General features: G+C 56.3%; 1 protein-coding gene across 1 annotated transcript; it reads right to left on the bottom strand.

Annotated features, from left to right (window-relative positions):
• Positions 1 to 442: 442 nt before the first annotated feature.
• On the bottom strand, positions 443 to 10,461 carry Iqcn (IQ motif containing N). Its single transcript, XM_029532217.1, has 3 exons — positions 10,374 to 10,461; positions 6,618 to 9,986; positions 443 to 1,454 (listed from the first exon to the last, which is right to left on the bottom strand). Exons 2-3 carry the CDS (start codon positions 9,963 to 9,965, stop codon positions 489 to 491), a joined length of 4,314 nt encoding a protein of 1,437 aa, XP_029388077.1. The 5' UTR covers positions 9,966 to 9,986; positions 10,374 to 10,461; the 3' UTR covers positions 443 to 488.
• Between the last annotated feature and the right edge of the window lie 1,916 nt (positions 10,462 to 12,377).

Here is a 12,377-nt window from a genome sequence, read left to right as displayed (position 1 = left end):
ACTGTGTCATCTCACTGGTCCCAGCTGTGACTTTTTTTTTTTAAAGATTTATTTATTATACATAAGTACACTGTAGCTGTCTTCAGAAGAGGGCATCAGATCTCATTACGGGTGGTTGTGAGCCACCATGTGGTTGCTGGGATTTGAACTCAGGACCTTTGGAAGAACAGTCGGTGCTCTTAGCCGCTGAGTCATCTCGCCAGCCCCCAGCTGTGACATTTTACAAGTCATTAGCCATGTGACACACAGGATTCCCTGCTAGTGACCTGTGACCCCTGGGAAATAATTAGTGTCCCCAACCCTAACTACAGATACCACATGGGCTGGAGACACTGGAACTCCTCGCTGCTGGCACGGTCTAGAATTCCCCTTGCTCCTCCCTTAACTCAAGATACATGACCAGAGTCAGGCTGTAGCATGCTTTATTCACAAGACTCATGGGGCCACATGGCCATGATGGTGTCTCTTGCCCACAGTCAGGGAGGGGTCTAGACGCCAGGCCAGTGCAAAGAGTAAGCTCTTGAGGTACGGCGTGAAGTGTCCCTAGAGATGCTCCACGGGCCTCCTGTTCCCAAGAGTGCGTCCGTGGTGAGGCAGCTTCGGGTGTAATGGCCCCTCCACATGGCCTGAACCATCTTGGCTGCAGACTGCTTCTGGCTGAGCTGCCGGCGGGTCCTGTAGCCCTTCCAGGCGGCCTGGATGACGGTGCATGCTCTGTGCTGCCGGCTAAGAAGGGTGCTCTGCTGGGATGCTGAGGCCCATCGAGAGACAGGCTGGCCTGAGATGCCCTGTCCAAAGCCCTGCACCACTCGCGTGGAGAGTGTGTGGCCACACACGTGGCAAGTGCGTGGCTGGGACCCCACAAGCATCACGACGCTGGGCGGACTCTCTACCGGGGGACCCAGGGATTGGCAGACGCTGCAGACATCTGGCTGACAGGATAGGAAGCAGCGGTGCTCGGAGCTGTTTCTGCTGTCCACGGTTCCCTGGGTTCGGCCACTGTGTTCTGGCCACACAGTAGGGAGCAGTGCCTGGCGGGCCCGGGCCCGGCGAATGCAATAGCCGCGCCAGGCAGCCTGGATGGTGGCGGTGGCCCTGAACAGCCTTTCCAGATTCCGTCGTACACGGTAACCACGCCACGTAGCTTGGATGATGGTGGCCCACTGGTGCCACACTTTCACAGTGCGGCGCACCAGGTAGCCACGAGCACACGCTTGGATGGTGACGACGGCCTGGACGACAACTTTCTCCATGCCCTGTACTGACATCAGCAGCTCAGCTGAAGGCTTGCGGTCCAGCTCGGCCTCTGCACCGCAGGAATCCCATGGCTTGTGGCCCTTGCTGGGATACCATATGCCTTGGGGTGCCCCAGCATGTGCTGTGGCTCTGACCGATACGTTGGGGACTTTGGAATTCCATGACTGGCCAGCGGCCAGGCCAGCATCCACAGGGCCCTGAGGTACAGTGGGGGGTGGGGATATCGTATTATGGCCAGTTTTGGGGTGTGTAACAAGATGGGGTCTGCGGCTGTGAGGTGTGGATCTGGGGCCCCAGGAACTCCCACCAAGGCTTGTCTCACCCACCATGCTGTGTTGAAGTCTGTGGCCATAGAGCATGGTGGGGACTCTTCGAGAGCCCTCACTAGTTTTAGGGACTATGACCTGTGGATGTTTTTGGCTGTGAGGTACAGTGGAGATCCTTGAGACCCCATCATAGCCAGTGACAGGGCTGTTTTGGTCATGGGGCATGGTTAGGACCAGGGAACCCCTATCATAGCTAACTCTGGGGCCTGTGACAGGAGTGGGCCTCTGGTCAAGGTGTGTGGTGAGGCTTAGCATTGGTTTTGGTGGACCAACCTGTTTGCCATCCTGGGCAGCCTCATCAAGGAGGGGTCTCTGGGAGCCACCTGATGGTGGCTCATGGACCAGAGACACCCTCCGAATTCCTGAGGTTGCCTTCTGTCTCCTCTCATCCCCCACGTGGATAATGGGTGTGATGCCCGCCGTGGATGTCCCTGAGGGCTCCTTGTGACTGTCCAATGAGACCCAAGGTAGTGGCTTGAGTGGATGACTAAAGGGGGGCAATCTGTTCATGGGACCTTCTAGAAGCTCTGAGACAAAGCTGACTTGACTGGGTTGGTAGGGCTTTTTAGCAGTGAGGGACTCTTGGTGGTCACTCTTGGTGTGGCCCTGAGGTTCTCCAATCTGGGAGGCACTAGACACCCCATTTTTAGATGGGGGTGCTGAGTCTGTCCCCCCTGAGTTCTCGACAGCTCTGGGGTTTCCAGGCTTGGTCTCCTCAGACCCTAGAGGCAACTCAGCTGCCCCAGGTTTGCCTGTACTCAGCGGTGCCACTGAGACATTGGGAGCCAGAAGTTGGCTGGAATTGTCCACAGCGGCCTGCAAGCTGGGGACCCTGGGAGCAGGGGGCAGGCTCGGGAGATCACTGTTGCTTTCTGAGGCTAAGGGCGGGACAGTGATGCTATTGGCTATTGGGTGCTTATCTAAACTTGGGGCCTGTTTAGGGACAGGGAGCACACTGTTGGCTTGTCTGGGAGCCTCCTTGTTCAACAGAGCCTTTGAGAATATTTGGTCTTTGAGAGCATTTTCAGCTGCCAGAGGCGTCTGTCCATGACACTCTCTTCCTGCAGCACCGAGGCCTGCCCTCAGTTCTGACTCAGTCTCAGTGCCCTGCGGTGTGACAGAGTCTGTGCTAGGTGCCACCATTGAGGACACTGTGTCAGCCATTTGTCCTGGATTTGGCAGCATCAGGTCATCGACACCTACACGCTTTGTCAGCCCAGAGTCTTGGCTAATCTGTGAGGCACTTGACAAGACTGTGGGCAAGTGGTGTGAGTCTTCAGCCAGTTTCTGTACTGCTGGAGAGTGAGCACTGGCCAGGCTGTTGACAGATGAAGCCAGGAAGGGGACCTGGGAGACTTCCCTATACTGTGTTGCCTGAAAGGGACGTGGACAGATCCCTACCAGCATGGACCCCAGTGGGGCCATGCTATTTGTCCTGCTGGCCACAAAACTCGGGCAGGTTCTTGAACTCTGGGAGCTTGGTGAGGGTTCTATGGCTGGGCTCAGCTTCTTCCTCTCACCATCAATCTCTTGAGGGTGACCAGGGGCCTTGCTGCTAGCCACAGGGCATGGAGGGAGGTTGAGGGCCACATCACTGGCCCCAGCATCTCTGTGGGGGCTCTGACCCTCACTACTAATCACTGATTCTGTCAATGGGTTCTGGATCCTGACACCTACTGTAGACTCTGGGGGAACATTCTGGGTCACACCATCCACCGTGGACTCTGGGGGGACTCTCTGTACCACACCTTCCACGGTGGACTCTGGGGGGACTCTCTGTACCACACCTTCCACCGTGGACTCTGGGGGGACATTCTGGGCCACTCCATCTGCTGCGGACTCAGGGGGGACACTCTTGCCTGCATCCCTGATCAGGGACACTTGAGGAAGGTTGGGAGTCTTGCTCTCAACCACAGGCTTGGCAGCCGGTGCTGAAGACGCCTCTCCATCCACAGGACCCTGGGGCAAAGCCCCGCCCACAGCACCTACTGGATCTGCAATGATCATACCTACATATTGATAACTGGGTTGGACCATGGTGGCCATAGAGAAGAGCTGGGGGTCTAATGTAATAGGGAGAGTGGCGCAGGGCTGAGGGACGCTGGTGCCCAGCTGGTTTGGGAAGAGCCCAGCTGGGGCCTGCATCCTGGACATAGTGGCTGGGCATGGACTCTGGCCCACCCCTGTGGCCATGGCAGCCTGATTTTGAGTCCAGTGGACATCTGCTGGTGAGGCCCAGGCAGCCATGGGGGGTGGGTTGGCCCCCTGACACACACTAAGGAAGAGTCCAGTAGTCAGCGGCCCCTGGGGCATCCCTGGGGCTATGCCCCCGAACAAAGCCTGGCATGGGACACTGGTCCCTACGGCAGGAGACACAGAAGTCTGGCCAAGGCCATGCATGGGCTGAGCCACAGGACTTGGGGACCCCTTGCTGGCCTGGGTAGGCTCAGAGTGAACAGTGGGAGTCTGAGGGGCAGACGGGCTCCTAGCACCTATCGGGAAGTTCCCACCTGGGCTGCTGCAGACTCCCAGCGATGGCTGGTCTGGTGTAGTCTTCACACATGGCTGCGCCCCACCTCGGTTGGACATGGGGGACTGGCTTTGAGTTGCCCTGCTGTCCCGCTGTGTGTGCTGCTGTGGGCTGAAAGCCGGCTTGCTCACCCCACGACCCACACCACACACCACGGTGGGCGGCAACAGGCTCAAGGCTCCCAAGGTAGCCGCAGGGACATTGGACAGATCGGGGTAAATTCTGGGAGCTAGAAATGGGGAGTTCAGACCGGGGGGCACCCTGTTGGACAGAGGCACCTTGAGCACTCCAGGGACCACAGTGCTGGCTGTGGTTGGCTGACCGTGGTTTGGCGATGCCCTGTTGGCCACAGATACATGGGCCAGGGTTGGGGACCTAACACTGACCATGAAAGCCGGGGCTAGACTTGGAGACATGCTGTGGGACATACATGGCTGCACATAGTTTGGGGTTACAACCGTGGCCATGTAAGGTTGAGCAAAATGTGAAGGCATGCTATAGGGTGGGAATGGCTGGAAAAAGCTAGGGAACACCCCAGTGGCTACAGATGTCTGGACTGAGTCTGGATGCCCTGCACTCTGTGTGGGCATGGAGGAGCCAGGCGGTGGCCAGCTACTCAGAGGTGACTGAGTGGGCCTCGGGGCTCCGTGGGTAGTGGCAGATGGCTGAGCCTGACTTGAAGTTGCCCCAATGCTCACTGACTGGCTGTTTAAGGTCATCACACCAGTAGCAGATGTCTGCGTAAAGTTTGAGGGTACACTAGAGACCGTGTGTTTCTGGGTATAGATTGGGGACCCTCCAGCGCACATAAATGGTTGACTAAAGTTTGTAGATGACCCATAATATATCAGTGGCTCTGTCAGGCCCGGGAACACCCCAGTGTCCATGGATGGCTGGGCTAAGGTAGGGGGCACCCTAGTGGCCACAGATGGATGGGCCAGGCTTGGGGCCACTCCAGTGCCTGTGGATGGCTGAGCCAGGCTTGGGGACACAGCACTGGACCCTGCAGGTTGAGATGAGCTTGGATACAGCTCCCTGGCCTCTAATGGTTGGCTTAGGAATTGAGATCCCTCACTGGTCTTGCGAGCCTGGACAGGGCTTGGGGCTCCCCCATGAGCCAATTTGTCTTTGGGTTGGACAGGATCCAGGAAAGTGACCCCATTTGGTTTCTGGTCCCTGGCCTGAACCTGATCCCTCCTATGCCAGGTTGAGTCCTGGGACAGTCCCTCAGTCAGGTCCCCAGTACTATAGTCAGACCCGCTATCTGAGTCCCAGTGGAGATTCGAGGCCAGACTGGTGCTAGAGAAGAGGGGCCCAAGTCCCAGAGGGGGCTGTTGGAACTTGGGGAGCATGCGCTGAGGACCAGCTGGGCATGTTCTCTCCAGCTGCCCCTGGAGCCTGTACCTCGCCTCTCTGATCTCCTTCAGTTTTGGCTGGAATTCCTGCATGCCACCCTCCCGGCTACATTCCAGACCCTCTGAAGGTGGCAAGCTAGATGGAATGGAGGCGCTAGCTGAGGGGCTGCTCTGCAAGGAGCTCTGAGAGTTACAGCTGTCCTGGCAGCGGACCCTGGGATAGCTCTTGGCTAACACAATCTGTGGGTGCTGTGGGATCTTGGCCAGTAATTCATCCAGAAGGGACCTGTGGTGGTCAGTGGCCTGGCTCAGGGAATGGGGTGCGGCCAAGGGCACTTGGGGGTGCTTCTCCTGTTTGAGGGTAGACCTGCTGGAGACTTTCTGTGACTTAGGATTTGGGAACCCTGATGATGACTGATCACTACACTGTTCTTCTGCTACATTTCTGACTATGGTAACCATGTCCTTACTGCCTGGTGGTGCCATCACTCGTCTGTGACCCGACGGCAGGACCTGCCTACAAGTCTCCTTGGGCAGTGAGCCTCGACTCCTGACTAGGGAAGAGCAGTAGCTACAGGGAGACTTCTTGTGCATCCCCAGGGCTGGACACTGACACACATTGCCATGACAAGTGGTAGAGGGCCACGGGGACATGGGGGGCTTCCCATCACCCATGCGACCCGAGTGCTTGCTGGCCGCCACGTTGCCCTCTTGGTATGACGACCCTGGGTAGGGTACCCTGCTGGCCACAGATGGCTGGTGGGAGCTTGGGGCTGTGCTATTATTACTGGTCACTGGTGGCTGGTTACTGCTTGGGCCTACACCGTTGGCAACAAGTGGCTGCCATAGACTAGGAGGTGGTGGCTGGGACGGTCGCTTGGGGACATGGGGACCCTCACCACATGCCATGGAGTCAAGATCCAACGACCTCAGATAGAGACCAGAATAAAGGACCGAACCTACCTCCCCGGACAGCGTGGGTATTTTGAGTAGAGGACAGCAGTAAGTTCCGGTGACCTTCCCTCCAGTAAAAGAGCCTACGGTGGACTGTAGCGAGCAGGGTGACCCTTCCGATGTGACCCTAACCCTTCTCTCCCACAGGATCCCATCAGGCTGTTCCCAGGGCAAGCCCTCCCATGGTGGCCTGACCTTGCTACACCGTGCTCCTACAGGACCCATCGTAGGTCCCCACGCCACCGACAGACTCCCGCTGCAAGTCACCTCCACTGGGGCAGGCGCTGTGGTCATCTGGCTCCCCACTGTTTTTGAGGTGGCCTTAGGGAGGAAGGTGCCTGTTCTCCGGGCCATCTGGGCCAAGGACTGAGTGAAGACAGCACCCAGCTCACCCTGGCACAGTGCCTGGCTGAGTGTGGCCCTCTCATCTTCTGTCAAGGCCTTACACAGGACCTCGGCCAGCTTGCCCTGTGTGGCCTTGTTGAGTTCTGGACGCAGCTCGCCACGGGACAGGGCCCGGGACAGGGTGATACCCAGTTCACCCCACGACAGAGCCTTCATCAGTGCCATTCCCAGCATGCCTTGGGGCAGGGCCTTGACCACAGACGACCCTAGGACCTCCCGGGATAGGGCCTGGCTCAATGCCGTCCTTACTTCCCCCTGAGAAAGTGTCTTGATCAGGAGTGTCCGCAGGTCTTCAGGGGAGCCCAGCATGGCCACCAGGTCTGCACACAGCGATGCAACAGACGCTGCCAGGTCGTCATGGCATGACACTGCCTGGTTGGGCACGGGGGATGGAGGTGGGGTCCGTGCCCGTCCACTGTCACCCCAGGATTCTGCATTGCACACTGGGTGTCCACTGGGAGTCATCAGAGGTATCAGCATGCCTTGGCTATCTGTGGCTACTGAACGTGGGTTCTGCATGGTCTTGTTTGGTGCATGGCTATGGAGCTGGGGCTGGGCCACACCCCTGTCATCTGGCTTGGCACAGGATCCGGTGCTAAGTGTCCCCAAATGTTGCCACAACTGGACAGATGCCTTGGAGGAGCTCAGGAATGTCTGTGACTGGGTCTTGCTACTGAGGTCGGTGGTAGGGTGGGCAGCCAAGAGGCACTTGGCTGTTTCGGTGGCCAGCTGGGCCTGGGACGGAACCTTAGCCAGACACGTGATGAGCTGGGCCAGGGATGGGGCCTTGCTGAGCTTAGCGGATGGACAGACCTGGCATGCTGCCTTGGTGGTTTTAGTGTTCATGGTCTTTGCATGTTCAGCAGGTGGACGAAGCTGAGATGAGCTTTTTGCCGGGAGAGAGGCCATGTGGTGCTGGGGAGCAGAGGTGGGTGAGTATGTGTGTGGGTACACTTCAGGAGGAACTAAGGTCCCCGAGGTCCCTGCCTGCAGAGAGGCTGAGGCTGGGCACGACCTGGTCAGATGATCTCGACACACAGATCTGGCCTGTTCACAAGCAGGTTGGAGCTGGGCCGTGAGTGACATCAGGTGTGCGGCCAGTGGTGAGGAGGACAGGGAGGCAGAGAGGCCTACAGGTGGACGCCGTCCTTCAGGTGTGCCGTGGGCCAGCCCAGAGGGCATGCAAGACTGGGACATAGCTTTACAGAAGGGTGAGGCCGGTGGAGTTCGGGCACGGCAGGGGGGCGGCTGGATTGGGGAGGAGCTCTTGGTCAGGGGGACAGCCATCTGGGCCTGGGTCAGGGTCACAGGAATCTCTTCAGGCATGTACACCCTGTAGTGAACCTTTATGATCTCTGCCCTCTGCTCCATCTGAGTCAGGGCCTTGCTCCGATCTCCCATCACTTTTGTCCAAGACAGAGCTCTGGCTGCAATGGTTGTGTTAGTTTTGAGAGCTGCTTCCTTCTTGGGGGACCTTGCGGGACAAGACTTCATCTTTTCTACTTCCAGTGGATACGTGGCTGGAGGCTTAGGAACTATGGTGTCTAGATTCCCCTGGGACCCACACCTGCCCAAGTATGACTGAGAGTTCACCTTGACGACTGCAGTGGCCTGCTTGGTGCTCACGGCGACCTTGGCCTTTGTGCTATTCAAGTGGACCTGGGATGGGGTGTTACCAGCGACCACTGGACTTCGGGATGAACACCCGGGACTTGAGGCTACCGTCTCAGTTGTACCACCACATAGGGTCCTGAACATAGCAGCTACGGAGCGCAACTGAGCTGGGGTCTTGGTTATCATAGTTGCCAGGCGTGTCTGGGGTGAAGGCTTGACCGTGGGGCTTGAATGGGAGGTTTTGGATGAAGTGGACACTGTGTATGTCTGAGCTTGGCTTCTGACCATTGGTCTCATCTGGAGTGAGGTCTTTGTCATTGTGAACCCAGGGCCAGTTTGCAGTGGAACCTTCATGACAGGAGCTCCAAAGTGTGGTAAGGCCTTGATTGTAGAGGCCACAGCAGAACCTGGGGGCTGTACCCTGGCCCCGGGCACCATGGAATGCACCTGCATCTGCGGTGTGGCGTTAGCAAGTGAAGAATTGGGTCGCACAGGAGCTGGGGGCCTGATCATTGGGGAGGTCGGTCTGGTTGCTGCTTGCATCTTCATGACTGTCGCTGGGGATGTGGGGCATGTCTGGGGTGCACTTCTTGGTGCTGTGGACATTGTGGCTGAGGTTTCAGGGGCAGCAGCAGCCACTGGACACACCTTGGTATGGGTCTTGTTGACTGGATATATATGCAGTGGGGCCTTGGGAACATCTGTTTCTATGTGAGCCTGGGTCTGGGTCTTCAGGGATCCATGCATGGCCTGGCCATATCTCCCTGTTGCTGCTGCCTCTAGGGTCCCCACTTTGATGGTCTTGGAAGCCACATGCCTGATCTTCAGACTGTCCCCCTCCAAGTGTCTCATGAGACAAGAGCTCCGAAAAGTCTTGGTCAACATGTAGGGCTGATACTTGGGAACTGTGAGTCTGTCAATCACACACTGTGGATGGAGACCACCTCTGGGGACTCTGCTCGCACAGGGACCTGCTGTGGCTTGTGAAGGGACCAGGTTGTCAAAGGACGGGAACTGAGTCTCTTTAGTCACCATGACTGGTGGCTGGTCCTCTGGGGCATGAAAGCGTACCTGCTGTGGCTGGTGGTAAGGGATGTCCCTTTCTTCCTCCCTCTTCGCTTTCTTAACAGTCAGCTTGTTGGAGTGCATCAGCCGGCGCGTGCTGAAGCGTCGCCAGGCCTCCTGGATGGCCTTGGCCGCCGTCATCTGGGAGATGAGCTTCTGCCGCAGCCGGTAGCCCTTCCAGCTGGCTTGGATGACAGTGGCTGCCCGTGACACCATCATGTCCATCTCATCCACCAGGATGTTCCTGAAGGCCTGGCTCTCCACCACTGCCCGCAGGCGAGGCACTTCCTGTGATGGCAACACTACCAGCTCCTGGGACGGATAGGAGTCATTCTGGGTCTGAGGACGTAGCTTGGCCACTTTCTCTTGGTGAATGGGGATAGGCTGAGAGAGGCATGGCCCGCTAGGTGACATGACGTTCTGGAACTGGAGCTGAGCTGCCGGCTGCATTGCTGCCATTCCTGTGCCAGGCAGAAAAGTCTGGGGGGGGGGCAAAGGATGAGGTTTGGTAGGTAGGGACAGATGGGGGTTTGCATAGATGGGAGGGTGAGTCGGTGGAGATGGGTAAGGAGACAGTGGGTTTGTGAATGGTTGGATATACGTGGAGGGGTGGAAGAAGGGTTGGTGAGGGGCAGAGAGGTGGTGAGTGTTGATGGGTGAGTACCAGGTGGGTGGTGCTGGTGCACACACTGTGACCAGATGCAGATGCGCCACTGTGCAGTGGAGAGCACACAACTCAAGGGTTTCTGCTGGACAGCAGGTACAGAGGACAGGGACACTGCCACCCAGCAGCCCTCAGACCTGGGACGTGGGCATGATGTACGTGCGTGGCAGAGGCACTCAAGGCAGGCCCAGCCAGCTCCTTACCTTGGAGGGTCATAGAGTTGGCAAAGGAGCAGAGATGATGTAATCTTGGAAGCCAGCCTGTAAGGGGAGGCTGTCTTCAGTTCTTCATTCCAAGAAATGTACACAGCAGTGCTCTGGGCTGGTTCTGTTAGAAATACCAACAGGAGTGGGTGGGGCTGTGGACTAGGCTGAGGGAGGACAGAGCTGGGAGGGAGGGCACAGGGAGAATGAAGCAGGGAGGACAGAGGGAGAGGCTGAAGGGGGGGGGGATGGAGGGGGCAGGACAGAGGACATCCCACAAGGAGGCCTGGGAAGACTTCAGTGTTGCTTGGCAACTATCACCTGGACGTAACATGCATGCCACAGGGACTAAGAGGTCCCAAGGACACATGAGACTGGAGAGCAGAAAATGTCTGTCTTCACTATCTAGAAGGGCGAGAGCCAGAAGCACACACTCAGGACACGCCCACTCAGCACACTATCGAGCAAGAAGTAGGGAGTGCAAGAAGACCCAGTGTGAGGGGTGACTGGGGCCAAGGCTGACGGCACAAGTGCTCCCCTGAACCCAACCAATGAGAGCAGAGAGCCAGCGGCTGCCGTTACCTTCTGCCTCTGCACAGACATCTAGTGCGCTCACCCTCTACACACAAGCTAGCACGTGGCAATCAAAAAAAGTTAGGCCAGGGCTCGAGTGGCTCCACGGTTAACAGCACTTGTAGCCCTTGCAGAGGACCCAGGGTCGTGTCCCCAACACCCACACCATTCACAACCGTCCCTAACTCCAGTCTCAGCAGATCTCACACCCTATCTGGCTTCAAAAGGCACACTTACGGTGCACAAACACACATGCAGGTCAAGTACCCATACATATTACAATTTTTAAAAAGAGGAAACAAAACAACAACAGCAAAATCTAGACCAGTCCTGGTAGCACCCACTTAACTCCAGCACTCAAGGAGTGGATCTCTGTGAGTTCAAGGCCAGCCTGGTCCAAGGAATGAGCTCCAGTCTACATAGATAACTGATGTCAGACAAATGACCCTAAGATAATTTTACTACCAGATACTTTAAACACAAAGATCTGGTTATATTGGAGGCAAATGAGCAGAGACAAGAATTGTAGGCTACCATGGCCATGTTCCAGTCTGAGGTACTTACGCCTCATATCCACAGAAGACACACTCAGACAAAGCAACAACAAACGCATCTGAACCTAATAACACAACTGCCAAACACATAAGGCAAGAACTGGCAGTACCAAAGAGACTAATCCAGAATCAGAATTGGACTGGCTTAATTCTTTTCTTCTTAGACAGCGTGTCTCTATGTAGACCAGGCTGGCCTGAAAGTCACAAAGCCTCCACCTGCCTCTGTCTCCCTAGCGCTGGGATTAAAGGTGTGAGCCACCATGTCTGGCTATACTTTTAAAAACATTGTTTTACGAGTGTATCTGTATGTGCATGTGTGCATTGTGAGTGCACGCTGTGGTTACAGGCAGGTACAATCTCTCAGGTCATTTTGTGGGTGCTGGGATCCGAGCTGCTCTTCATGGTGACCGAGCAATTGCACATGGCAGCTAAGTCGCCTACATCCAGTCACACTGCCTTTGTTGGCTTTTACAATTCACTTCATGTATGTGAATATTTTCCCTGTGTGTACGTCGGTGCAGTGCCTGTGGAAGCCAGGGGAGTTGGTTGTGAGCCCCCATGCGGGTGCTGGGAACTGAACCTCTGGAACAGCAGTCAGTGCTCTTAATCGCTGAGCCATTTCTCCGGCCCATTTTATCATTCGATTCCATTAACCATTATTTGTAGTGTTATTTATACATCTCTACTGGCTGGTTTTATGTCAACTCGACATGAGCTATTCATCAGGGTAGGGAGCCTCCACTGAGAAAACACCTCCATATGATTAGACTGTAAGCCAAGTGGTAGAGGCCAGCCTGGTCTACAGAGTGAGTTCCAGGACAGCCAGGGCTACACACAGAGACCATGTCTCAAAAAAAAAAAAAAAAAAAAAAAAAAA

Source organism: Mus pahari, chromosome 19, assembly GCF_900095145.1.
Source record: "Mus pahari chromosome 19, PAHARI_EIJ_v1.1, whole genome shotgun sequence".
Lineage (NCBI taxonomy): Eukaryota > Metazoa > Chordata > Mammalia > Rodentia > Muridae > Mus > Mus pahari.
This window is presented reverse-complemented; position numbering and strand designations above follow the sequence as displayed.

What these genes read in the sequence shown, in the direction of transcription:
- Iqcn (XM_029532217.1), bottom strand. Translation starts at nt 9,965, where the DNA reads ATGGCAGCAATGCAGCCGGCAGCTCAGCTCCAGTTCCAGAACGTCATG. An exon ending in TAGGAGCACGGTGTAGCAAG is followed by an intron (nt 1,455 to 6,617) that starts GTCAGGCCACCA and finishes ACTGTACCTCAG; the next exon opens with GGCCCTGTGGATGCTGGCCT.